At 36.5% G+C, this 27,263-nt stretch overlaps 1 protein-coding gene across 1 annotated transcript in view; it reads left to right on the plus strand.

Moving 5' to 3' along the window:
• CPEB4 (cytoplasmic polyadenylation element binding protein 4) overlaps nucleotides 1-27,263 on the plus strand; it is a 63,767-nt gene that overhangs the window by 19,415 nt on the left and 17,089 nt on the right. Inside the window, exons 2-3 of the mRNA XM_082650251.1 lie at nucleotides 422-503; nucleotides 19,011-19,061. Of these exons, the coding sequence (XP_082506377.1) occupies nucleotides 422-503; nucleotides 19,011-19,061 (133 nt within the window). The remainder of the gene's footprint in view (nucleotides 1-421; nucleotides 504-19,010; nucleotides 19,062-27,263) is intronic.

The following is a 27,263-nucleotide window of genomic DNA, read 5'->3' on the forward strand; positions in this document are numbered from 1 at the left end:
TATAGCTATTCTGAATAGCACATGTAGATGCCACCTTAGTAGATTACTGCTGGAGCAAGTTTGGGAAGCTTTGCCACATGACTGCAATCTTAAGTGACAGAGAAAGATTATGAATTCTATTTTTACATTTATTTAATATTCTTAATCATATGAAAATTTCTTTTTGCTTTGTTCATGAAAGTTATGCTTTTATTGAAATTATTATTAGAAATCAAATCAATCTTTGCTGAGCCCTGGGTACCTAACGTTTGTGGTTTTGGTGTTTTGGAAGTGTTAAAAATAAAATGTAGTAATAATGTGCCTTATACAGAGAGGGAGGAAAATTGCCACTTTTTGATGTGTCCCATCAAATACAACTTATTATCCTCTTTTATAATTAAATGCTGTCTTAAAAGTGGTTTGTGGCTGTTTGTGTTTACAGGATCGTCCCAGGACTTTTGACATGCACTCACTGGAGAGTTCACTCATTGACATAATGAGAGCTGAAAATGACTCGATTAAAGGTAATTTTCCAAATGTAACTATTTGATTTTAGTAAATAGTTTAAAATGTGTATTATCTATGTAACATGATGAGCAATATGGCAAATATTATAGATTCATATTTTATATCCAGTCAGTTCCATCAATTTTATACATGTACCTCTTTTTGTTCAAAAACAAACATTTTATGCACATCCGCTGTAAGCCCTTCACAATACCAATTAAGGGAACTACCTACAAGAGTTACTAATTGCTAAGGGAGGGCAGTTAACTGGAAAGATGGGAACCATACTCCTAATTTTTTTTTTTTATCTCTCAGGCAAAACCTGCTAAGTGCCGCAAAACCTTTATGTCTGTTCACCAATGACAGTGCCTATACACTAGGAAGAGTTCAAATGTTGATAGATTTTTTGGCTTAGTTTCATGTTTTTTAAAATGGCCAACAGTTTCAAAGTTAAAATGAAGCTTTGTAGTTCTTGAAATACTTTTTCTGTATTATGTTAAAAAAAAAATAGTGCTATTCCCACTTGGATTCTGGTCTCAATTCTTTTACCCTGAATAAGATATTGCAGTTTGACTAGGCCTCAATTCCTTCATCTTTAATAGGGGACTTAGAACCACTCTTATGGTAAGGGACTTAATAATGGGGAGCTTTAAAAATACAGGTGCCTGGACCCCATCCCAAGTGTGGGGTGGGGCTTATGATACTTTTTAGTGTCTCACGTGATGTTCATGTGTAGCCAGAGTTGAGAATGAGCAGATTAGATGTTCTCTAAGGGCCATTCTAGCTCTGATTTTGTGAAAACTACCCCACAAAATAAAATATTTTTCTGCAAAAAATCTCGTTTTACTAGACTGAAGAGTTTATTTATTTTTTAAAGACATTTGGGTTGTTTGATATGTTTGGTCCTGTCACAAGTTGTTTGTTCGTTCGCTCATTCATTCATTCATTCATTCATCCAATGTTTCTGAGGCTGCTTTGTGCCAACACAGCTTTGTGCTGGGATCAAAGGTGGCAAAGAGCCTGTGACTTCAAGTGGTAACCAGCTTGGCCTAGTTTTCCTTTGAGTTTGGTTTATCATATTACTGATGCAGTAAACCTATAACAGTAAATTTTTTTATGAGGAATTTTTTTGAGGTCTGGAGAAATGAAAAATAATATGTGAAAAAATATGTGTCCATCTGATGAACTAACTTTGAAGTGGGATTATTTTGAAGGGCTTGACTGAATTCCTCAGGGAATTCTGATGGCCTGTAATCTGATTGCATACTTTGTTTCTGAGGAAAGAGGTCTCTCAGAATTGGCTTTTTTTTTTTGGTCACTTCTTAGCATTCTGACTTTGGCTAGTCCTTCAGCCTCTTCGAACCTTTGTTTTCCCATCAGAAAAATTAGGAGAGTCTAAGGCCCTGTCTAGCACCAGAAAAACTGCACACTTTAAAATAAAGTAGCTAAAGGAGAAATCTGAGTAGTCTGTGAATTATACAGTCTCACTTTCCTGGTTTTGTACTATAGTTATATAAGATGTTCCCAGTTGAGAACACTGGAAAAAGGGTACACAGAATCTATCTGTACTACTCTTTGTAACTTGATGTGAATCTATGATTGTTTCAGAATGAAAAGTTAAGTACAGAAAAAGTTTCTAAAGGACACTTTTTTTCCTTAATTGATTTCCTCAGCAACTTTTTTTTTTTTGAGAGCCTCTTCTCTTATGTACTAGATAATAGGGATAATAATTAGAACTCATTTTCATGATAAGTACCTATGTCTTTTATCAGAGAAAACAGTTTACAAATGGCAGCAGTATAAACACTTTATTATGTGATGCTTCTAAGAAGTAAGCTTCTAACTAGTATTTATGTAAGAGTTTGCACACATTATTCTAATAGGATTAACAACATTTCCTTGGTTTATCGGATACAGTGAGGACAACTCAGGTTTATTTTTTCTTCTAGTTTGCTAAGTGACTCATTGTGTAAACTTCTGCCTTTATTCTATATTCCCTTTTAAATTTATTCTTACCACTTTTTACCTAAATTAGGTTTCTTTAGGCTGATTCTGTAGAGATAATTAAAAGTTAAGTCTGGTGACAGAAAAAATTAACTGATTGACCTAACGTGGGAACACAAATGTTTTGTGAAATTATGACATAAAAGAGGAAGTGTGGCATGATGGAAAGACCATGGGTCTTGCAGTCACATAGACCTGGATTTAAATTGCCATTCTGGGGCTCCCCTGGTGGCGCAGTGGTTGAGAGTCTGCCTGCCGATGCAGGGGACGCGGGTTCGTGCCCCGATCCGGGAGGATCCCACGTGCCCGTAAGCCATGGCCGCTGAGCCTGCGCGACCGGAGCCTGTGCTCCGCAACAGGAAAGGCCACAACAGTGAGAGGCCTGCGTACCATAAAAAAAAAATAAAAAAATAAATTGCCATTCTGCCACTATAGTCTTGTGGTAGTTATGAGGATTAAATGATATCATGTGTCTATAAAATACAGCATACTGCCAGTTCATTGAGAAGACACTCAATAAATGGTATCGAGTATTACTAAACATCTATTAAGTCTGTTTTCATGCTTATCAAATGAGAAAACCGGTTTCAATATGAGTGCCAAGGAGACTTAAGCATATTAAATGAACTTTGTGTATTTTTTCCTTCTAAGAGAAGTAAGGAATTCACAGATGAGTTCATGGTCCTAAAATGCCAGACTGCAGTTATGTTTGATTTTTTTTTTTTTAAACCAAGATGATGAACTTTATACCATTGTAGTCTATCGCAATGCAGTTTTGCTCAGGGGAATACTTTATTTCTTGTCAAACTCGCCTCTGATTTAGATAGCTATTTTAGGAAAACTGTGTTTGATTTTAACAGTGGTTCTATTGTGAAATTTTGTTTAAAGGTGATAATAAAAGCTGAATATCTTTAAAAAATCTAACACATTGTCCTTTTAAAGTAAGTATATAAAACTGCCTGTCCATTTTGAAAATGAATAAATAGCCTCTTCATGAGCTCTGCTTCCTTAGAAACAGATAAAACAGAAAATGGGCATTATTTCTATGAGACTAGTATAGAATAATATGCCTTTCAAAAAATTAATTTGAAAATTGTTTTTAAAAAACTATCATATGGAGGCAGGTTTTATATTTGGGTTAGTTTTATCTTAAAAATAACCATAAAATATATTATGAATGACTTCATTTATTTATTTATTTATTGTTGTTGTTGTTTTTCATTTATTTTTATTTTCATTTGCAATTCCTCATAGATACGTCATTTGTGTGTATGTGTTTAAATAATGAAGCCTAAAATTGATACAAGACCTGTCAATTGAATGAAGTCGTTAAGGCTGTATTATTTATTTAAATTAAAAAAAAGAAACCCCAAATTGAATTTGCCTTTTCCTTTTGGGGAAAAAAAAAAAATCTCCCTTAATGAAGTGGGTTTAAAATTTTATTTTATTTTTGCCATCAACAGACAAGATGTTAATATGCCTAGGAACTTTCAAATATAATTTTTGAGTTTATCTTTTATGAATATGCTGTTGATTCCAGTTGGCTTGTTTAGCAACCTTTTTTTTTTAAAGAAATGTGCAAACAAATAGCCTTCATTTCATAATTTATATATATATATTTTTACAGTTCATTTAAAAATAGTTTTTCTAAGAATTTTAAGGCTACTGTCATTTTCTCCATGTACAGAGGTTTTACCTCTTGGAGAAGAAAAGGGTCCTCCCTCTGCCTTATCTCCATGTCCTTTCACTGATCAGCTGGCATGTCTGTATGTAGTATTTTTATCCACAAAATTATGTACTGCCTTCTCCATAACCAACACAAGTGACAGTCTGTAGCACTTCTTCCCCAGAGAACGATTTCATTTTCCTCACTGCACACCCAGTCTTACAAGCTAAGAGCCTGCTCTGTAGACTAATTTTTGAATTTTGATCTCTGAGATGGCAGCTTGTGCATTGCTACTATAAATATTAGGCTTATCAAGTATTTTCTTCACCTGGACAGGAAAATCTTTTACTATTGTAGATGCTGAGATGATTATTTGGGAGGTATTGTATCTTACTGTTATTTATGTTTTTTCCTGCCTGTGAAATTGCTACTTATTGTTTAGAAATGGAGCAGCATGAAATCGATTAAAAACACGTGCGAGTGCATCTGTTTTCAGCCCTTATGAAGCATAGTTTGGACACAGTGAAATAAAGATTCATGAAGTGGTATTACATTCAGTGTACAGTAGGAGAAACCTCTAAAAATTAAGGAGACTTTTAAAATTTTCTTTCCTGTATGTGAAGGGAATAAAGGAATATATGTATAAACCAAGAAGCAGTAGTTCATGGAATGGAAGCAGAGGGAGACAGCACTGGAATAAAGAGACAAAAACGAGTATTTGAAAATTATCAGATGTCAGAGTAGAACAATTCAGAGTTTCATAGTAGTGGTTGAGTGTTTTAAATCATATATACGAAAACAATTTAATATCCAGTTTGCTTCATTTCACTAGAAAGCCAAATGAGACAGCAAAATTATTGAGAGAACAAAGGCAATCTGTAAATTGTCAAAACATTATATAGTTGTTCTTCAGATATTAATTAACTAAATTATGAATCAGAATATCATTTTATTTTTCTTCAGAATACTGTGAAATTAGAGTCTTCCACTCTTCATATTGTTATAGGAAGTATCTTGCTTCCAGTTTTTGGAAGGGGAAGCTCAGCATATCTACCCCAGTCCCTCTGAGTTTCAGGCATTTTAAATACTTAATTTGCATGTGGGCAATGATGATTGCATTCAGAAATGCAAGTTGTTTAAAGTGCCAGTCTTTTACATATTCCCGTTGTGCCCGAGAAACCTATTGCATATGTCAGTCAAGTAAGTAGTGGGAGTGTGTTAGACCTTACTGCCTCACTTGCCTCATGCATTAATTTAATAAGAACTTATTTTAAGAGCTGGACCTACTCCAAAAATGCTATGCATTTAATTCCAGACTGCTGAAGGTACTGTGACCTTGCATTTTAAAATACTTCTGAGATTTTTTTTTTCCTTATCTACACATTAAATTAGGGGCCCTCTCCAAACTATTTTTCATGGCTGTGAATTTGTTTGAAACAAATGCTTCAACGAGTGGGCAAGTGATGATTCCATCTGTGCCTCTTTTCTTTGCTGCTAAGCAGAACCATTTATAATAATCTCTAGAAGAAAATCATGAAACTCAGTTGAAAGTTTAGTATACAAAGCCAGTTTTGTTAATTTTCTATAAGATTTTTTATGTCACTGTGGGAGAGAGTGACTGTTGGGATAATTATTTAAATTCTATATCTTTACAGTAGGGGAAGGAATAAAGTTAGTGCTGCTTTAAAAAGATATCATAAATAATAACCAGAAAACCTTAAATTTTCCTTCGATCCACAATTGTTTTAATATTCCTATACTCCAAATTGCAGTCACTTAGCTCGGTATTTTCAAGAACAGATGTTGTATACCGATACAGATGTTTTGAACAGATATTGTATACTGACTTTGTGTACACTGAGATAGCTCTGGAAACCTTCCATGAGAATTGCTGACAATAGGACTAAATTTAATATCATTCAGTTATAAATCTGAGTTTCAGAGTAAATACAGTTCTAAAAAATGAAAGGGACTTTTACCGAATAAGTTCTGTTGCTGTAATATTATTTAAATGATTTATTTGAAATAGTTGTGGGGAGATGTAATCTCTTACAGTATTTAACCTTTTCCTATTTAAATCAGTTTGCCTGTGGCAATTTGAGGAGAGACAACTATGCACTGCTCTGCACCCCACTCCCCAGTCACCTCTTTAACGGATTAGATGGACGTTTTTCTTCAAGGGATATTTAATGGGCCATGATACAAAGTACCATAAAGAAGACACGGATAAAGCAAAACGGCTAAATTTTACTTGGATTCATAATCAAATTTCTCCTTCTTAACAAATTACCATTATGTGGTATCAAATGTCTTCTGGTGAATTGGGGGATCTTTAAATATTACAAGTGTTGAAGATTCAGAGTCTTCCAGGCAGCAGCCCTGCAAACCTGGCTGGAGCCTTCCTGAACTCGGCTGGTTCTTTCTTGCTCTGCTTGGGTGATACCAAGTAATTCAAAGCAGCATAGCAGGGGAGTGGCTGCAGTCTCTGGGGAGCAGAAAATTGCCTTACGCCTAGAAGCTTCATGAGTAATGGAGTAAGGCACACAGCAAAGAATACAGTTCATAAACGTGGCTACAGTTGAACTTCGCGTGTGGCTATTAGAAGTGAGGTGGTTTCCTCTCCTTCCCCACTCTCCCTTTCCTGACTGCTGAAATGGAACATCCTAAACATTCTTTCTCTTTTGCTTGACTTAGTTGTGCCGTAGGATGGGACCTGGGCTTCTGTGTTGAGGTAACTTCCTTTGTGAGGAAGAAGGGGGCAAAGTGCTGGGGCATGATTTTCTGTGTATTACTGGTGCAGGGTGTATTCGTAATTCGGACCCACTGTCTCCTTTTTGGTTTACTGTTGGTCAGGATTTTTCTGATTCCTCACAGCACAGTGCAGGCAGAGTTTACAGAGGTGTCGGTTTCAAACTGTGTGACTATACTTTTCCACGTTGAGGATTGCTGTTGTTTTTTGTTTTGTTTTATTTTGTTTTAAATTTTTCAAGGGGAGGAGGGGAAAGGGCAATGCCTGGGAGGACAAAATGTGTTGTTTGTGAACACGGATGTGCTCGTAGCCTTGGATTGAAGTCTTCCTTACTCTAGGCTCTGAAGTGAAACCAACTTGGTTCATACTAAATGCTCCTGTGCCTTGGCCAGATCCTCATCTGCCCGATTTTTAATATAATATGTACTGGTAAGTACAAAGTAGTGGTCCTCTGTCCTCTGCCCTCCATGTGTTTGTGATAGAATATTGACCCTTGTTCTTATTTGTTCCAAAAATCATACGAGCAGTTGTCACAAAGGGGGAATTTGTCGTATGTCATCAGTGATGGGGGCCCATAATTACTCAAGCAGTCCCTTATCTTAATCCTGAACATTGAGCACAGAGAGTCTTGAGCCCAGGAAAACTGAGTAGGTATCTTAAAACATTGTTGCAACTCTGCTTTTACCTGGGTGAGAGATGAGGGTAAAGGGGGGCAGAGGGGAAAATGACAGTAAACTTTTTATGTTATTAGAAGGTTGAAGAGCCTAACGATTTCTTTCAAAGGTGCTTTTAACTCATTAACTTTTTTTTTTTTTTCTTTACAACTGTATTAAGGCTCACGTACTTTATGGCTGTTGTAACTTGATTTTGTTAGACTCACATTCAGGGCAGGGATTGGTAAAGGAATAAACTATATGTGACAGTTAACACTTAGAAATACCAAATCAAAAACAAGCAGCAGTCAGGTAGCACATTAGTGAGTGCTTTTCTGTGATCTTGTACATTTTCACACTAAGTACTGTGTACAGCTTAGTAAGTATAGATATTACCGTGTGGACAGACAAAAATATTTTCCATTCAGAAATGAAATCTGAATAAATTCAAGTAGTAAGGTTTTCAGATTTTGTCAGCAGTTTGTCAGTGTCAAATATTAGGGACCTCCCTACCGTGTAAAAAAGTAGAAGGAGGTCCAGAACATTTATAGAGATCCGTTTTGTTCATGCACCATGTCCAAATTAATAATATATTGTACCTTTTGATAGTGTCACTTATTATTTTTCTGTTTTTTCCTTCTATATTATAAAATTCTGTAGAGAGGTGACTTGCTGTTTCATTTCCTGACAGCTACTAGAACAGCCCTATATGCTAATAATCTGCATAATGAAAGCCTTTTTGATTATGGAGTAAATACAATGGTGAGTTGTCTGTGAAGGTCTTAAGACTTTCTTTAATCCTGTTATATAATCCTGGAATATGTTATTTGCTGACTTTAAGGGAGTGGAAGCAATGCCACCTGATTCATAGCTGTCATAAAAATATGCAAGATTCTCTTTGCATTCAATTTAACAACAGGAAGCAGAATAGTTGCACAATTGTGCCACAAAATTATTTCTTCCTGACAGGCATGGAATTTCTACCTGAATATTGTAGGCAGTTGATTCACTTAGCAGCTGTGTATACCTGATTTGTGAATTTCTTTATTCACTACTCCTTAGTTTTTTCCCCTCATGTTGCCACTATCCTCATTACCTAAGTTACAAGAGGGGAAGAGAAAAAACTTGATGCATTTGTTGCAGTTCAGCAGTAAAAATTTGCAAAAGGAATACCTTTTAGCTAGTTTTAAACTAGTTACTACTTTTCAAATCAGATATGGAGATTGGTAGGCTGCCTCTGGGCTTCATTATCTTGTCTGATAGACCGAGTCTGAATTCAGTCCCACACTAGCACACTCTGTTCTAAAAGCAAGGCTTTGTTTTATTCTGGGTATTACCTGGTAACCAGTCAATTAAGAACATTAGTGGAATTCCGAAGGGAGAGCAGTTCCATAATCTCTTTGGAATCCAACTGGGCTGATGCCAGTTGTTATGCATTGGGAAGAGAAGGAGGAATCAACCAATTAGAGGACCCTTTTTTAATTCTTGAGAAACCAGCACTAAAGTGCAGATCTTCATTCTGAAGAGCAGCCATGAGTAATTAGTGTTAATTAGTATAAAGAATCTAGAAAAGAAAAAAAGTCTAACTTCTACTGGCTATAGTATTCCAAATAATAAATGTCTGGCATGGTTAATTAAATGGAGATATTTAAATTGGCCACTTGATCTCTTTATTGTAAAAGATCAGAAGTTGTTAGCTTATAATAGACTTTACCAAATTGTTAAAAATAAAGAGAAGCATTTAGGAGTGTATTAAGACCTGGTTTTGCCATTAACAGTTACATGGCTTAAGTCAGTCACTTCCCTCTAGATCCTGGTTTCTCTACCTGCAGGAGGAAATGGAGGGATTGAATTTAGTGATCTTTAAGTTGCTATCAGCAATTCCACGCAGTCTCTCTGGCATGGTATTTCTCAGTGACAAAGTTGAAGGTTTTTATAGTTGAATGACTGAAAGTATCATGGATTTCATGTGAGTTGGGGTGTGGCAGCATTTAATATTGAGTAGCTTGTAAGAAGGGATAGAACCAGAAATCAATCAAATTTATTCAGTTGAGTGAAGGCTTTGTTTCTAGACTGCATTTTTTCTTTTTGAGATAGGCCCAAAAATACTATGTCAAGGAAGCAGTTGTTTAAACTTGGCTTGATATAATGTTTCTGTTCTCAATTTGTGGACCACGGGCCTCTTCAGCCATGGGAATTACTTGATGGGGTCTAGGAACCTATTAGAACCAAGCATTCTAGTTAGATGATAGATTTGTCATGTATGTGTTGCATGATTATCTTCCAAAAGCACATGGATGCTGATGTAATACAATGAAAATATATTTAAAGGTGTTGCTGAATTCATAGTAGCCTTTTATTATTAAGGGTTTTTGTTGTGGTTGTTTTACTTGTAGTATCCACTGGCGTGGGGCTTGAGGGCTTCAGGTGTTATGGTGGGGAGCCTCTGAAATATTTTGATTGAAGTAGGTCTTAATAATCATGGAAGGTTATGAAACACTGCTGTAGAGAACTTCTCTAATTGTTCCGCTTTAAACTCGTACCATTAGAATGTCCCCCATTACCAAAAAAGAACATAACAAAAAAAGGAATTTAATAGAGGAAATAGTGGGGACGAGGACAAAGAGGAGTGAGGAGGAGTCGCTTACCTTATCCTAGATTATCATCTCCACCAAGTAGCATTTTGGAATGTTGTCTCTGGCATCTGAAGCCATCTTATTGCCTTTTGAGGCATGTCTAGGAGTGTGGACTTGTCAGGCTACATCTGGCACAGTGCCAGGGGGCAGGGGGAGCCCTGTGACAGGAGGGGTGCACCCTGGAGTGGAGTAACATGGTAGCCCTTGTTAGGAGGGGGAGATGGCTTTCTTCAACCACATGGTTTGGAAGTACCTTACATTTTAGCTTCTGCTTGTATTCCAGCTCCACACACATTTGAGTGTATTCCGTGTCCCGAGTAGTAGTAGACCACAGGACACATTTGATGCTGAGCTACATATTTCTTTTTTGAGGTGGACCTGGACATTCTGTATAGGAAACAGTGTTAACAACCAGTTTCAAGTGAAAGGGCAGTTACTTCTGATACCATTTCTCTGGCTTTTATTCTTTGCCACTTCTGAGAATTATCTCTAATTTAAATCCTTATAATAACCTTCCATGTGAGTTTTGCGATCTCCAATATACGGTTGCAGAAACTGCAGCTCAGAGAGATACAACCGCTTTTGTAAAGTCACTCGACGAACTGGTGCCTAGAGAATCAAGATAGGAACACATAGCCTCTGACTTCTGGTTCAGTAGCTTAGGTATTTACTGTGTAGCATTTGTGAGGGAAACAAACATTAAAAAAGTTTGTCTTAGTATACTTTAGACAGAGAGCAGGCATTCAGGTTTCTTAATTTCTCTGTAGGAGACTGGGGACAGAATTTAAAATCTGTATTTTATCATAATCTTCTGTAAAAGATTCAGATCTCACACCTGCTGATTTCTTATTGAAGGGTGCCTCTTGGAGGGTGGAGGTCAAAATAGAATCACTGAGGGAACTTTTCCAAGCTGGCTTATTCTTTTCGCTGATTCTGATTCACCAGGTCTGTCATGAGACTTAAGCATATGTGTTCTGGAAGTGATTCAGATAGACTCTCTCCCTCCTCAACCTCAGCCTCACTCTACTTTGAGAACCACTTTAGATATGTATGTAAAGTCTGAAGCTGTGGGAGGCTGTTCTTAAAACAAATAAATATCAAGCACTGTTTCAGGCTGTTGGGATATATCAGGAAATAAAAACTAAGACTCTTGGCCTCATGCAACTTATTCTCCAAATAATTCGCAGTTATCTTTGAACAGCCTGTTTTTTAGTTTTGAGGGCTAATTAATACGAGGAAGACTCAGTGCCTTTAGTATTGATAAAGGAAAATAAGAACTGGCCTTTTGAGACAACAAAAGATGAAATCAGATTAGGCATGAAATCCAAGTGCATTCTTCATGAAGGTTCAATAAAGTCATCAGAATTTATATTAAGTAAGTGATTAGGGTTGATGATATGTATGCAGAAAGCCAACTACTGACTTTGCTGATGGCTTTTTGGGGTTTGCACTTAAGTAAACAGTGTTAAGAATGGCTTATTTCATCTCTAAAGTTCTCAATCATTTGCAAGTAACTTAGTTTATAGTACCTAGGGATTTCCTAAGTTTGTCTTGGTCTTCTTCATGTCAGTACAGAGAGCCATTGCTCAACATCATCTTTACCTTCTGGCCACTTCTACAATTATTTATTTTTATTCACTGGTTCTTTTAAAATATGTCTCTTATAACACATGCTTCTTTTAATCAACCTTTTTGCAAGGTAGAATTTTAATTTACTGCCTTAGCTTTGTTTCTGGATTATTACAGCTTTTCTACTATCCATTGGTCTGTTTTTCCACTTTTCTTTCCATTATATTATCTTTCTTTTTTTTTTAACTGGCTTTGGCTGGTTTACTGTGGATAAAAACTATGCCTAATTTTTTAAAGCTTAAAATATTGCCATTAATCACTGGTATCATAACATCCTCTTAAGGCAAGTTATCTTGTTGCTCTGTCCTCTAAATGCAGCATCCAGAGTCAGAAGGCCTCTGGCAGGGATAAAAATAGCCTGCCTTCCTGCTTGCTGGTTTGTTGTTAGATTTACTGGCAGTAGGAAATCTTTCAAATTCCTTAATTGGGTCAGCTCTTTGCTAGTGACTCTCTAGACATTCCCTTCTGCCTGAAATTCTTAGATGCTTTTAGATCTTCCATCTTTGCACCTGCCGAGTTATAGTCAAAGCAAACCATCTTTTGTTATGAAACCTTCTTTTATTCCGAACCCTTCCTCAATCTGTAGAAACAAATCCCATTACCTTAAAGATAGAGGTTCTTTTCTTTTTTTTTTCTTTTGGCCACTATACATTCTGGTTTTCAGCTATCCGATCACAATTGAAAAATTAGATCTGAGCTATTGGTACAGAAGAGATCCTCCTTGGCTTCTGTTAAAAGGAATATTTTTAAGTTCCTTTGAATTTTCACATTTCCTAAAATATTTCTGCTACTTTGCCTGTTTGGCTATCATAAAAGTAAAGAGTTAGGTTTTTTCTCTTCTCTCCCCCAGAGAAGAGTGATATCCTTGTTTGTAACTCAGAACGTTAGCAAACTCTCATTTCTCTGAAGCCAAAAATCCCGCAGATAGCCACTCCCTTCTCCAAGGTTCCAGTTTGGGTCTTATTTGGCTAAGAGGAATCCTTCCTTTCTTTCTCTCACAAGTAGAAAACTGTTGGTTATCTTTGGCTTATAAGTTAGTGACAGAAAAGGAATTAATATTAATTGAGCACATACTCTATACTGGGAGAATTTTCTGGGCTTTCTGCAAAAATTATCTCATGAATTTGTCACATGTAAATAGAAATATCTCTGTTTTACTTCAGAGAAACTGAGTAATTTGACCTAGCTCACAAGATGGGATTGGTCCAACTCTGCACTTTTCACTGGGTGTTTCATGGCAGAGAGACCACCAGCTGCTAGCTTTGTTTTATTCACTTATTCAACAGCTATTTTTTGAGTACCTTTCCCTGCTCTAAGCTCTGGGATGCAAGACGTGAAATCTATCCTCAAAGATTTTGTTGCCCTAGACTAGGAACAGAGCTTAGAGATAGGTGATTTAAATATAGTATAGGGCTTCCCTGGTGGCGCAGTGGTTGAGAGTCCGCCTGCCGATGCAGGGGACACGGGTTCGTGCCCCGGTCCGGGAAGATCCCACATGCCGCGGAGCAGCTGGGCCCGTGAGCCATGGCCGCTGAGCCTGCACGTCTGGAGCCTGTGCTCCGCAGTGGGAGAGGCCACAACAGTGAGAGGCCCGCGTACCGCCAAAAAAAAAAAAAAAAAAAAAAAAAATGTATATATATATAGTATAATAAGTGTAAAGCGTGCTCTATGGAGCCCACAAGGCTGTCTGAACCGGGGAGCCCGTGGCTTGAGGCAGGGACTTTCCATAGGATGTGAGGCCTAAGAAAGAAGCTACCTGGACAGAACGGCGGAGGCTTGAGTGGTGAAATACTGGGGCCAGAGAGAAAGGAAGGCGTTCCAGACAGAGGGAGGGACCCAGAAGTAAAAGTTAATGGGCTCGTAGTTCTGAACGTGCAGAGTACCTCATGTGGGAAGGGAAATGGCATTGTGAGAGATGAACCTAGAGAGGTAGGCAAGAGAAGTCAAGTATTTTTACAAGCCCCGGTCTTTAAACTGAAAGTCAAATCTGTCCTGGAGAGGGGTTTTGTGTAGCCTAAACTGTGTGTAATTTAAATGGCTCTTTTGGAGGGGGCAAGACTCTCCGTCCAGTTGATGTCAGCCCCAGCCAGTGTCTCCTTTGTAGTTTTGAGTGGAAACGTCTTTACTGGAAGTCGGTTGTATCACAGATAGGTCAGGGGGTAGAATAAGGTTACTGATTATGATTTGGGGAGTTACTTTTAGGTCATTGGAAGAAATTATTAAAAATGATTATCCTTGTATCATTAAATGATAGAACATAGTGAGCACATTTTTATTCGTTCATATTGATACGTGTTCTGCGTTTGTGTGAGTATAAAGCTGGTATTCAGAAATTGAATTTATTCCACATTTCTTGGACCTTGCTTGCGTCATCCAGGCCCCCACAGCGCCATCTTGCTGCAAGTCTCAGGCAGTGTTGGTAAAAACAGCAGATGGAGAAAGGCAGTTACAGCACCTCCTTTAAAAAATTATTTATGGCAGTATAGCTTTGGCTTACTTAGATATGAGCTAAATAAAATTAGCAGGAGCAAAATCAGGAGAAGCATCTCTAGTTAAACAATAACAAGTAATGTATATGTGTGTATGTATGTATGTGTGTGTATGTGTGTGTGTGTGTGTGTGTGTGTGTGTGTTGTGTCATGTGCATAAACCTTTTAATCGGTTTTAGAAATGGACCTAAGTCCATGCCTATCCTTTCCCTATGAGAAATTTTTAACGATGTCCACTGAAAACCTCTCCTTTTTTGTTGGAGTGTCTAGGTTTTTATACTGTGAGTCAATAAAAATACTAACCCAGAATTTCATGCTTCTTGTCACTTCTTTGGACTGCATGGCTATATTTTAGACAACCTTGCAGAGTTATCCCCTGTTATCATTCCTTGGCCTGTACCATGACCCCAACAATGCTGGCATGACTGAAAAAGAGAAGGCCATAGCATGAAATCTAATAGTGCTATAGACCATTTGATATTTTTCGTTGCTTGTGTGTTTGAAATGGCAACATTTATTGTATCATTTACTGCTGAATCATCGGTAGCAATAGTATCTGGGTTAAATTTTAGAAAACAAGGGTACTTTACCTAATTTTGAAAATAATGGAAACATTTTAGAGTATTTCCTTCTAGTCTTTTCTCCTTCCATCTCATTAACTCAGTTACTTTAGTTAGTGTCTTAAAAGAATATGATAATATACACTGTTGTTTTGAGCACCTCCTCCCCCCAGCAATTCTTAGTCATTCTGGTTGATAAATATTGGTTCTTTCCAACTCGCAAATGCTTAGCATACAATTGCCTAGTTCGAGTCTGAATCTTTTCTAGGCTGTAGAATTTGGTAGTGTAGTTCCCCAGAGTCACACTGTATCAGTTGCCTATATTTGGCTAGGTTGAGTCATGTCACCAAATATAGTCTATGCCTTTTGCATGATGTATGCCAGGCTTCTGGCTCCAAATGCCACAGCTGGCCTCCAGAGATGACTGCTTTTCCTGTCAATTGCGTCCCTTAAGGTTAGGACTGCTGAGCTGGCAGTATTTCTTTGCATTTATAACATAATCAATACCAAGAGCCTCCAAAGATTGAATTTTATCCACTAAATAGGTTTACTTGCCTGAAATCCTAATGCCTTCCTTCTCCCTTGAGGAATTCAATTCTAGATGTGCCCAAACCTGAGGTATGTTTATAGATAGATGAGTTATCAAAGAAACCAATGAAACAAAACCCACCAACACTGGGTTATATTCATATTTAGATATCGCAGGGATTTTTATTTTACTTCACTTTATTCATTTGTGAAGTGCTGGTGTTTTAAGTTCAGTGGAATGAACTAATTAAATGCTTACCTGGTGCCCAAACAGGAAACTCGAGGTACCTACGTTTTAAAAAAAAAAAAAGCTCTTGGGAGTTCCCTGGTGGCCTAGTGGTTAGGATTCTGGGCTTTCACTGCTGTGGCCCAACTTCAGTCCCTGGTTGGGGAACTGAAATCCCACAAGCTGTGTTCTATCAGGGGAAAAAAAAAAAAGCTCTAGTTCCTAAAGGGGGCTATTACTTAAAAGAGATAAGAAAGTTAGCCAGTAGCTGAAATGATTACGTGAGAAGGTTGGCTGTTGCAATATAGATAGAAATAAAATCTGGTGAGTTAATATAACAAGGGGTTTCCTTTTTGGGAAAGGCGCCCTGGAAAAAAATTTGAAAAACAAACAAGCAAACAAAAAAAGATTTGAAAATATCCTCCATTGGAAACAAAGAAAGAGGGCCACTGTCTCAGAGGGAGGGAGGGGATTGTCAGTAATCTAGCCATGGAATAGAAAATGCAAAAATGCCGGTGAAAATTAGCATCCGTAGAGCAGAGAGAATATTAGAGCAGAAATAAAAGGGGTACAGGGAGAAGGTGAAAGGCTTGTAGAAGACAAGGCACTTGTCCCATGGCACTTATAATGGGAGCTTTCAGAGAATTTCCAGAAAGGAAGTGATATATATTCTCCATAATAGATGTCATGAGTGGATGACTCTAGATATTTTAATTACAGAAGAAATTTATAGAAGGAAAGGGCAGGTAGGATAGGGAAGCATTATGAAAGTTTTTTTCAAAGGTTTCTTAATGTCACTGCTAATATTTTAAAATTGAAGTAGAAGGCATTACTGCTGGTTTAACAAAATATTACAGGTATCTTTACTACTCAGAGGCCAGAACTAATTCCAGCCTGACAGGACTCATGAGAACAGGTCAAAAAATAAAAACAAGTATCACTTTGAGAGTTAAACTGTGAATTTTGCCACTGATTCTTCAGTGCTCTATTGTCTTAGCTGAAGGTTAGAACTACTGCATTTAGAAGTCTAAGGATCAGAAAAAGTCTCAAACGTTACCTACCTTGGGGGTGGAGGGTGGCATCTCTTTAGGAGGTGTGTGTTGAGGCAGACTCTGAGAGAACTGAGTTAAGGGATATTTTTGTGCCTGTCAAGTTGAAATATTCTTATCTCTCTCTCCGTAAAAGGTACCCCAAAGGTGAGTTTCTGATAAGGTGGAACTTGATTTGTTAAACTGGGCCAGCTAGTTTGGGAATTTGTTTTTTGGATCCTCATCGTTAATTATCCTTCCTTAGTATCAAGTAAGAAGCATTATAGTTCATATGGAACAGCCCTGGTTTCAGTTGGAGTGTTAGAGTATCTTCAATTAGATACCCAATTAGAGTATCTTCTTAGAAATAGCAAAACATTTTCTTAACTTCAGTTAATATTGTTAAATATTTTTGTTTCTGTGTTGACTTATATCATCTTTTTAAAACATGTTTTATGATAAATAAAAATGGTATGAGTGATAGCTGTTAATTCATTTACCAGAGGGTTTTACAGCTACAAAATTAATGCAAATGTTCCATCATGGAAAATCAGCTGCTACTTTGAGTCAAGTGATTCAGAAACAGCACTCCCTCCCTCCCTCCCTCCCAAGTTTTTAACAATTAAGGTCATGTTCTTGTTCCAGCATCTCAAGTCTATGCTTTTTTAAAGATAATACTTGTGACAGGTCATATGATCTGGGCTTGTAGTTAAAGCAGTTCAGCTGGAATTCACTGGATTTGGATACTTGACTGTGTGCATATGAGCATTAAATAATGAAGCCAATTTTTAGGAAGAAATTGAAATATCAAAATTAATTTTCACCTCCTCCTTGCCCATCTTCATCCCTACCTCTCTTCCCTAAATAGGAACATGCTGAAATTTTAAGTGGAGCAATTAACAACTTAATTTTTTAAATCCTTGTATTTGGTGTTAAATGGTAGAAAAATTAAGTTCAGATTTTGTTTCACATGAGACTCCAAGGTTTGCACGTGGATTAATTAAAGCTGTTAGCCACAGAGAACAGTTTTCTCTCTTCATGGCATAAGTTTATTTCTGTGGAGACTATTTCAAAGAAGTAGGATTTTGAGAGACTGAAGGATAGTTGTGGTCTAAAGTTCCTTTTTGAAGAGTTGTAAATGTGTGGCTGGTGGACTGATAGGACCACGTATTAGACCTGGCTCCCGCAGTGTTCTCTGGAACTAGGTGGAGTCTTCCTGGCATCTTGAAAGGCTTGCCCCAGCCTCCAGGCCTGGGAGAGCCTCTGCTTACCCACCTTTTCATTGTCTTAGAGAGTCTGTTGTGGTTCTGTGGAGTCAGAGTTTAGACTGCTGGTTTCCTAATTGGAATGTTTGTAATTCTGAGTCAATTTTAAATTCTCACACTGCTTCTGATGTATAGAGTGCTAGACAGTGGTGGGTAATTAACAGTGAAGCTCCCCTATCCATTCCTTAGATGAATAAGACTTGAGGGTTCTCCACCATTCTTATGAAGGGCATGGGGAATATGGAGACATGAAAATGTTGTCATAGTGAGTTTCGTAACTTATAGCATAGAACTAGTTACATGATGTGTAGTCTAGCTACCTCAACTTGCATGTAGAAACTCTTGCAAAACAGAAATGCATTCCCCCCCGCCTTTATTTGTGGCTACCAATTTGGAAGGTAGAGCATCCTCCCAAAATTTTAGACTTTCACAAACCCTTTTCTGGAGGGTATCTTGGGTGCCCATTTTAGGTTCAAAATTCGAAGGAAATTAACCCAGCATTTGCTGAATGCTATTGTGCCTCTGGGCATTGTGCTGTGTACTTTGATATTTTCTTCATGTGTAAGTACAATGAAATGTGCCTCTTTACCTTCTGTACTTACTCCCCGAAATTTGAATTTAAACCCATTAGTGTGTCTGTACATGTAGGCATAAGACTGGCACTTTTGTTACGAATTATATAAAAAAATGCTACTGCTAACTACATACTTCTAAAAAGCTATGAAAAACTACACATGAAAGAAAAATTGCACATTTATGGGGAAAAATATGAAGATTGTTATTATGAGTTGGTATTAGAACATAATGGTATAAAAATTTCCTTTGGATGGGGATTTGGAAATTAGAATAACCGAATAGTTAAATATAAGGGGTATTTTATTTTCCCACTTTGAAACTTTCCCTTTTTGAGTGTTTGTGAATATGCTGTTTGATATGTCAACTGACTGTGTGTTTATTAGCACAGCTAAGTTTTATCTCATAATACGGCTTTTTAAATACCTATTAAACAATTAATTCAGCTTTGTTGTTGAATACATTTAAACCATCTATGAAAAAAAATAAATTTAGTAACGGCCTTCTTTTACCCTCAGGTCGTCTAAACTATTCATATCCAGGATCCGATAGCTCTCTGCTTATTAATGGTAAGTGATAATTGATTCACCTTAGTGAAGTTCAAAGAACTGTAACAAGTTAGTACTGGGTAGAAAATACAGTAGTTAAGCCTCAGCAGGTGGAGAAATGACATTAGTTTGCTCTGTAATGAATATGCAAGTTGCTATTAATCTATCACCTATTTTATGGATAATTATTATTCCTCCAAATTAGAGCAGGAACTTTTTTTAAACTTTGAGAGCCAGCTAATTTGCTGTCTTGAAACTGGTGACAATGAGAATAAATGAGACTCCCATAATGACACATAAAGAATGGCTTAATCCAATGTTAGCTTCTGTAGAGTGACCTTTGAAATGTCAACATAAAAACCATTTCCATGTAGTTGGAAAAGTGTTCCAGGAGAAAGGGGAGGTAATCAGAGATCGAAAGTCAGACAAAACAGCCTGAGACCACAGGGCTTGACACTGCAAAGGACAAGGTCATTCACTGTTTGCTGTCTAATGACAACAAGAAAAATGAAGTTTCATTAGCCTTTGCAGTGCCTTCGGTAAATTCTCCTTGCCTATTCTAAATATTACCACTGCGCTGTTGAGTTCTCTTTTTATGTGCATATTCTGAAGCAAACTAAATTTCACACGGAAGGAGGGGCCATCTACTCACAGAAGGAATTAAAGAATTAAAAATTGTCTTTTTTGTAGTACTATAGTTTAAAATAATTGGGTGGAATATAGAAGTCTTGTTTACTTCTTTTCCACTCTTTTACTGTTGAATATGGATTTCAAATTTGTGTGTTCTTAATGCCTTCCATTTGCCAAAACTCATTTTCAGTCCCACCACTTCTGTGAATTACTCTTGACCAAATAACTATATTCTGCTCATTCCCCAAACAAAGCAAAACCAAAAAATCCTACTCCTTGTCCATGCTATAGTATGAATGCGGAATTAACAATTGCTTTTATGACTGGATTTCTTTTTGCTTAGTGTTTAAAATCAGTGTTCTGTAGAATGTAAGATTGTTGAGCCAAGAAATGTTAGAAGGAGATTTGATTTATGAGAGTTGCTGGGTGCATTAGATCCTCTGGAGACTATATGGTTTGTAAAAACCTCACTTGTTCATTAGTCTTTAGTCTTTTCGTGCTACATTTGCCAGAAATAATGCCAAAATATAATATCTCAGTGTAAATGTGTGTAGACCGAAAACCAAACACAGTGGTGACAGTGGCATCAGGATAAGGGGGGTAATATAAGGCTTGCCATTGTAGCATGGTTTCATCTTTTCCTGTGGAACGAGTTCCAGAGTCAAGTGCTGGAAATCGCAGGGAACCAAGATTTGAGATACTGTTGTGTGATCTTAGGCAAAGTGATCAACTCTTTGTTGTCCCAATTGCTTCATGAAGTCGCTAAATTAGATCAGTTGCCCCTGGGGTCATCTTTGTTGAGATGAGAAAAAGAAACACTCTCTAGTGGGTTTCCCTTAAAGCCCAATTCACTTAATATTTTTTGAGTCTTTTATGAGATTCTTTCCTTTTACCTTCCCTCCCCCCTGCCCCGTTAATATTCTTTCATTTAAGAATAGATTATGTTTTAACAACCCTTACTTGGCAAAGAAAAAAGAAAGGTAACTTTCCCCTCTGAATGTTTATGTTTTGAAATTTTATTGGCCCATAGATTCTAGAAGGAGACTAGATGGTTTTTACTGTTGTAGACATGGAAATTTTGTTATAGAAGTATACTGACTGAGGTTAACATTACCTCAGACTGAAAGATAGGATGATAAAGAACAAAGAGATGTCAAAGAGGGGAAACTTGCTGGCTCCTCAGGCAAGACCCAGAATATGGGGTTATGGCTGCCATGCTCTCAGATCCAGTATTCAGCTTTGCAAGGTCCCGGAACTTGATTTTGTCAGATTTGATCAAGTGCTAGTTCTTAATAACAAGCCAACTAGGACCGGGTGCCAATTTATGCATTCATAATGAGGAGTACAACTTCTGGGTAGACCAGATGCTAGAATTTACTGATAGACCCATTCTTTGATAGCAAAGTGCAGGTTTTGGAAGACTGCTTAAAAATCTTGAAATTAAAGCAAGGTGGGGGTGGAGGGATGTTAAGACAGTCCTTAGGCATTGCCCATTCTCTTCAGTCAAATTTATGAACCATCTTCTGTGGTGGATTGCTTCTATAGATACATTGATCTCATTCATATGTTGATTCTTAGTAGCTTTGTTCTCAGTATAGCTCAGGTTTTGGGGATCCCCATATTGAAAATCTAGTATAATCCATTCATTATGTTTAATGAAGATAAACTTAAAAATCACAAATGCTACCTATTTCATAGGACTGTGGTGGAGATTTAAGTGCATGTGCAATCATTTAGCATAGCACCTGGCATGTAGTCAAATTAAATAATTAGAATGTCATTTTGGGGGGATTGGGAATATTAGTGCTAAAGATTTACAAGGGAAAAAAATACAAAACAAGGGATTATGATTGTCTATGAACGAACATGCTTTCTTTGTCTTATTAAGAGCGATAACCTGAAACTTTATTTACTTTTAAATACAGTCCCTTTGCATCTTATATCCATTCAGCTTTTTCTTAAAACTGAAAATAAAAGCCAGATATGTTATGTTGCTTTGTATTCATTATTCAATTTTAAGACTTTAAGGAACCATCAGGAGCTGTTCTTTCCTGTCCACCTAAATAGTCTACTCAGGCTTTTAAAAACCTTTAGAAAGGTGATTATATAGCTATACTCTACTTTGCTTCAACTATAACTTTCAGAGCTTTTTCTTCCAAGCCTCTGTTGAGTTGAGAACCATTTCTTGCTTTGTTTGAATAAAAATGTGAAAGACGGTTCTCACATCGACATTTGAATTTTGACATGATTTTTATTGTATAACTTGTTTTCAAATTTTCAAGCAATCACACAGCGTTTTGGAAAGAAGTGGGGTTTAAATCCTAAATAAATAAAAAGAAAAAAAGATTCAGAGTAGTCAGTCTACTAGCTTCAGCAATTTATATTGGAATAATATTGGAATTTGCATGTACAAAGATAAAAAGAGCTTACTTATCCAGTGGATCAGATTCAGATTGCTTTCTTTTTTCCCCTTGGCTGTGCTCAGTCATCAGTTTTCAGATTATGCAGTTACCCTCATATTACCACTCATAACTTTTAAAAGACACTGCCAGTATAATTCAACAAATAATAATTGCATGTTCTAGGGAATTATTATTGTTGTTATTAGTCATAGAGATATTTTTGAGGGGCATTCTTGGGGAAAATCCTTGGATTTTAAATGTATTAAAACAAAACAAAACAAAACAATTTTCTAGCTACTTTCTGGATATGGGATTAGTTTGCTAGGACTACTGTTAACAAGTACCACAGACTGAGTGGCTTAGACAGAAATTTATTTCCAGTCTTGGAGGCCGGAAGTCTGAGATCAAAGTGTCAACAAGGTTGATTTCTTCTGAGGCCTCTCTCCTTGGCTTGTAGGGTAGCTGTCTTTTCCTTGTCTTTACATGATTTTCCCCTGTGTGCAAGTCTGTGTCCTAATCTCTTGTAAGGACACCAGTCATTGGATCAGGGCCAACCCCGGTGACCTCATTTAACCTTAACCACCTCTTTAAAGGTCCTGTTTTAAATACAGTCACATTCTGAGGTTCTGGGGGTCAGGACTTCAGCATATGAATTTTGAGGAGGGAACACTATTCATCCTGTAACAGATGCCGTTTCCTAGTTAATCTTATACTTAGTAGGAAGATAGTTAGAATATCCATTTTATGTTATGATAAGCAAGCCTGAAACTTACTCAGTTTCTCAGCTAAGTCCGAAAGGAGTGCTAAGCATAGGCCAGACTCACCTTATATTCCTCTGGTGTGTCTTGGTTTAGCTCTGAGATAGATATCAGATTAAATGATTAATATTCTTTTTACCCAACTTGAAGCTTTATTTTATCCAAGAAAACTAATATTTAACCACCACTACCTCTGTATAAAAGTGCTCGTGCGTGGTACTTTTTTCCCTAACCTCCCGTTTCACTGCTTTAGCCCTTAGGATTAGCTGCTTCAAAAATGAACCTTGTGGCAGGGAAAGTTATAGAACAGCAAAATATTGGGTTGGCCAAAAAGTTCATTCAGTCAGTGAACACGTTGTTCAATAAAGTTCTTCGTGAAAATGAAAAATGCGTCTTTCATTTTTACTTAAAACTGAATGAACTTTTTGGCCAATCCAGTAAATTAGTTTCGAACAGGTGCATGTATGTATGTATTTCCTAGCCTCTGTGGATGTCTCTCCCTTAGAAGCATCAGCTAAAACGTTTGCTCCTCCCAGAAGAGAAGATTAGTAAGAGATCTTTTAAAGGTTAGCATAGAACAACACCTCTTAATTATAGTTCTTTGGAAGGAAAGGGAGAAGATTTTTGCTTAAAGGGGATGGGGGCGGGGCAGAAATCTATGAAAAGGGAGGGGAAAATTTACCCAGGAGAAATGTAGATTATAGTCACTTGCTGAAAATGTATATTGTATGGTTCTAGTTGCTACAGTAAGGAGCATGTTGAGAGATCCCTTCTTGAAAAAGACAATATGAAAGCAGACTATAAACTCTAAAGTGCTCTACAGTTGTTAGCCTTGGAATAGTAATGGAAAGCTGAAAGTAACTGTTGAACACCAATCTAAGAATTTATACATATGAGTTTACTTTTGAGGAAGAAAATTATTTACTGAGCGTCTGTCTGACTGACCATCATATATACATGTGGTATCTTTTATGATTCTCTCTTCATTTCTCCATTTTTATAAATAAGAAACTGAGGATTAGGGATATACAGAAACTAGAATTACATTCACACTCTGCCCTTCTGTAAGATAGCTCTTTATAAATAATCCTCTCGTATCTTTATTATACCTTATCAACATTCTTTGAATATTGTTAATGCCAGCAGGCTAGTATAAACAGAAGCCAGTGTGACATAGGAAATTCTCTTAAGCATACATCTAAAGTAATGTTGTGACAATGAGCCCGTTAATAAATTAGGAGGTGATTTATAAAATCCTTTAAAATGATTCTTCGCATCTCTGTTGAATTGTATGCTTTGGTCTTTGTGATGATTTTCTGCTTTTGGGTTCTACCACCTTTATTCTTTTGTTAACAAATCAACTCCTTTTAGCTTCCAGGCTTTGATTTATATCTTTTTAACTGACTTACTAATTTGATTCCCCCACATACTTTTTTTTTTTGGTGCTACTGGAAAAGTCAGTTATTTGATAACATCTTTTAATCTGAGCCCTCTCCCCTTGTTTTTCCAAGTAGCATTGCTATCTGCCTTCTCAACATGGGGGCAGTGAGAGGTAGATGGAGAGGCTGAGGTAGGCCAGAGGTAGTGTGAATAGGATCAATCTTTCATTGCCCACTAAAAGCTAGTCATAAAATCCTGTTATTTACAGAGTTGATTAGATGCCCTCGTGTAGGAAAGGATGCTTTTCTTTAATATATCATTTGTTTGTTTTTAATGTAAGTACCAAGAAGAAAACCCAAAAGGGTCCATTAGCAAATATAGTAATATAGTGTACACAGTAGTAATAAATTTAAATGGTGCAGAAAAGGATAAAACAAGAAGTGGAATCATTCCTTCTTTCCCCATCCCAGTCCGTATCCTCAAAGGTTCTTGTGGTTGTTTCTAGAAAAAACATTTGTGTACATTTCCACATATCTGTTTATATTTCCTTTATTTTTAAGTTCACGTAATAAGAATCATACAATACACACTTAGGCACCTCATGCAAACTACATTTTAGAGAGCTTTAATATGAACACATGAATATGTGCCATATTTTTTAAATGGCTGCACTTTTTGTTATGAACATATCACTATTATGGATAATTTGTTCCTTTTGTGCCTAACAAATGTTATAACATGAGAAAAAGATACTTTTAAAGAGATAAATAAATGATATTTTCATTTTTATAATGAAATATATATATAATGTGTATTGAAAAAGACCCGGTAAGTCTTTCTGTACCTTTTTGCAAGTCTAGAATGCCAGACTACTGAAATTTTACTAGAGGGAATTTACTGATGAATATAGGGCATTTTTAAGCAATCTTGTAAAGACACTTTGGAAATAAAGTATTTATCATAGATCTAATAACAACATGCATCCAGAAGTTATAAAAATTTATAGCCATAATGTTTCCAGCCCATTAAAAAAATTCTTGAATCATTTTAATACTGAACATTAAATTATATACATCAAAACTAAATAATAAATATAAAAGATAAACATATAAATAGTATTAATCTTAACTCTGATGGGAAGAAGATTTTTATTTAATAATAGTATGCATTTTTGAAAACTTTTAACAGTGTATATACTCTTCGGTAATTCACGGAAAATTCTAAGCAGGGTTTATTTTAGCTGATTTAGCCAGAAGTTTTTCAAAATATAGATTTCTTTAAACATATTTAAAGTGATTTTTTTTTTTAACTGCCGCTTCCTCCAGTATTTGAAAAACATCAAATAATGTGCAACACTTGCAATCATAAGATTGGAAATCTGACATTTTCCTCAGGAAAGAGGTGAAGCTCTGTGTTATAAGTATTTCATCATAATATGTTTCACCAAGTATAATTTGAAATAGGTGAGAGAATTGTGCTTAAGTACCGCTTTTGTACATAGATGAAGTGGTACCACTTACCATTCATTCTGTTAATGTCTGGGTTCTGGTTACATAGGTGTGTTCATGGTATGGAAAGTTCATTGAGCTGTACACTTACGATTTGTCAACTTTCCTGTATATATGTCATATGTCAAAATCTACATTAAAATAATGTATAGCATTATAATAAGTGGAAATAAAAAATTTAAACATTCTCATTTTCTGTGCTCCAGAATGTCATTGTTTTTATTTTTTGGTAATACTTTATATTAATTTGCCTATTTGATTAGGCAGTTTTTGTAGCTATAAGCATTGTACACCTGTAACCTGTTTTCCCTAAATGTGGGAAAATGTTTCTAAATATAGTTTTTAGAATCTAATCGTGGAATTTAATCATGAATTCTTTTATATTAAGCAGCTTAATTTTGTGGTACAGAATCAAAGTTTGAAAGTACACGTTTGAAGACTTGGAGAGTATTTGATTTTTGCTTTTGATCTATATAGCCTTTACTGTTCCTGAAACTCTACTTATTTTTGAAATAGCGGAAGCTATGAGATTTTTTAATGTTAATTTTGTAGCTTTTAAAAGCCCACTCTTTTCAAATATCTGTTTTCTCAGAAATCCAAGAAGCATCAATCAACTTTTTAAGATTGACAGAACCAAGATATTCAAATAATTAATTTCCCCAAACTCCCTTGTCTTTGAAGCAGTTGTATGAATAGAATATTCTTAAACAACTACTTCTATGATATTTTTGTCTTTCTAACCTCTGTCAGGTTCACTAAGTGAGAAAATACATCCACTGCCACCCCAAATTTAAGAACTACTAAAGTGAAAATCTAACAGCTGAGGGAGATTTTACTGGTTTTAATCCATTTGCCTAAGTACTTTGGTGAAATTCAATGTTATCTAGTAATGATAGAAATTATTTTGGTATGAGACATAATTTCATTTTGGAAAATAGGTACATGGTACTTCTAAGTTATAACTCAGTTATAACTGAGCTGTACTTACTTAGCATTTATCGAGAGGGCTAAGAATGAAAACCCTGACCAGTTAGTGTAGTGATCTCTTAAAATGTGCTATAATTTCTAACTGGAAAACCTATCCCAGCTTCCTGTTTAAACTTCCTTTCCAGTCAAGAGACCTCACTTGTTGTGTATGCTGCTATTCTCGGCATCTTTCCTTGAGCATTACAGCACCCCTATTCATGCCACTGCCAGGTCTTGCAATGCCCTTTCTCTGTTTTCTCTTTAAGGTCCATCTCAGAGCCACACCCTCCCCTCTCTGTCTCTTTAATCAGAACGAGTTTCTCCTCCTCCTCTGCTTCTGTTGCACCTAACACTTAACATGCCTATTGCTGTAATGGTTACATTACCGTTATTTGCTTATGTGGCCACCTGGCCTTTAAGTTCCATGTAGTCAGACCCATGTGCAATTCATCCATAGTGTTTAGCAAGATCAGGCATGCATTCAAGAAATGTTTGTTGAATAGAATTAGGGTATTTGGACAAACTGCACATACAAGTTCCAGTTTGTTTGAGGGAAGACATTTTCTCAGAAGTTTACTG

The sequence above is a fragment of the Grampus griseus genome (assembly GCF_964374135.1).
Source record: "Grampus griseus genome assembly, chromosome: 3".
Taxonomy (NCBI): Eukaryota; Metazoa; Chordata; class Mammalia; order Artiodactyla; family Delphinidae; genus Grampus; species Grampus griseus.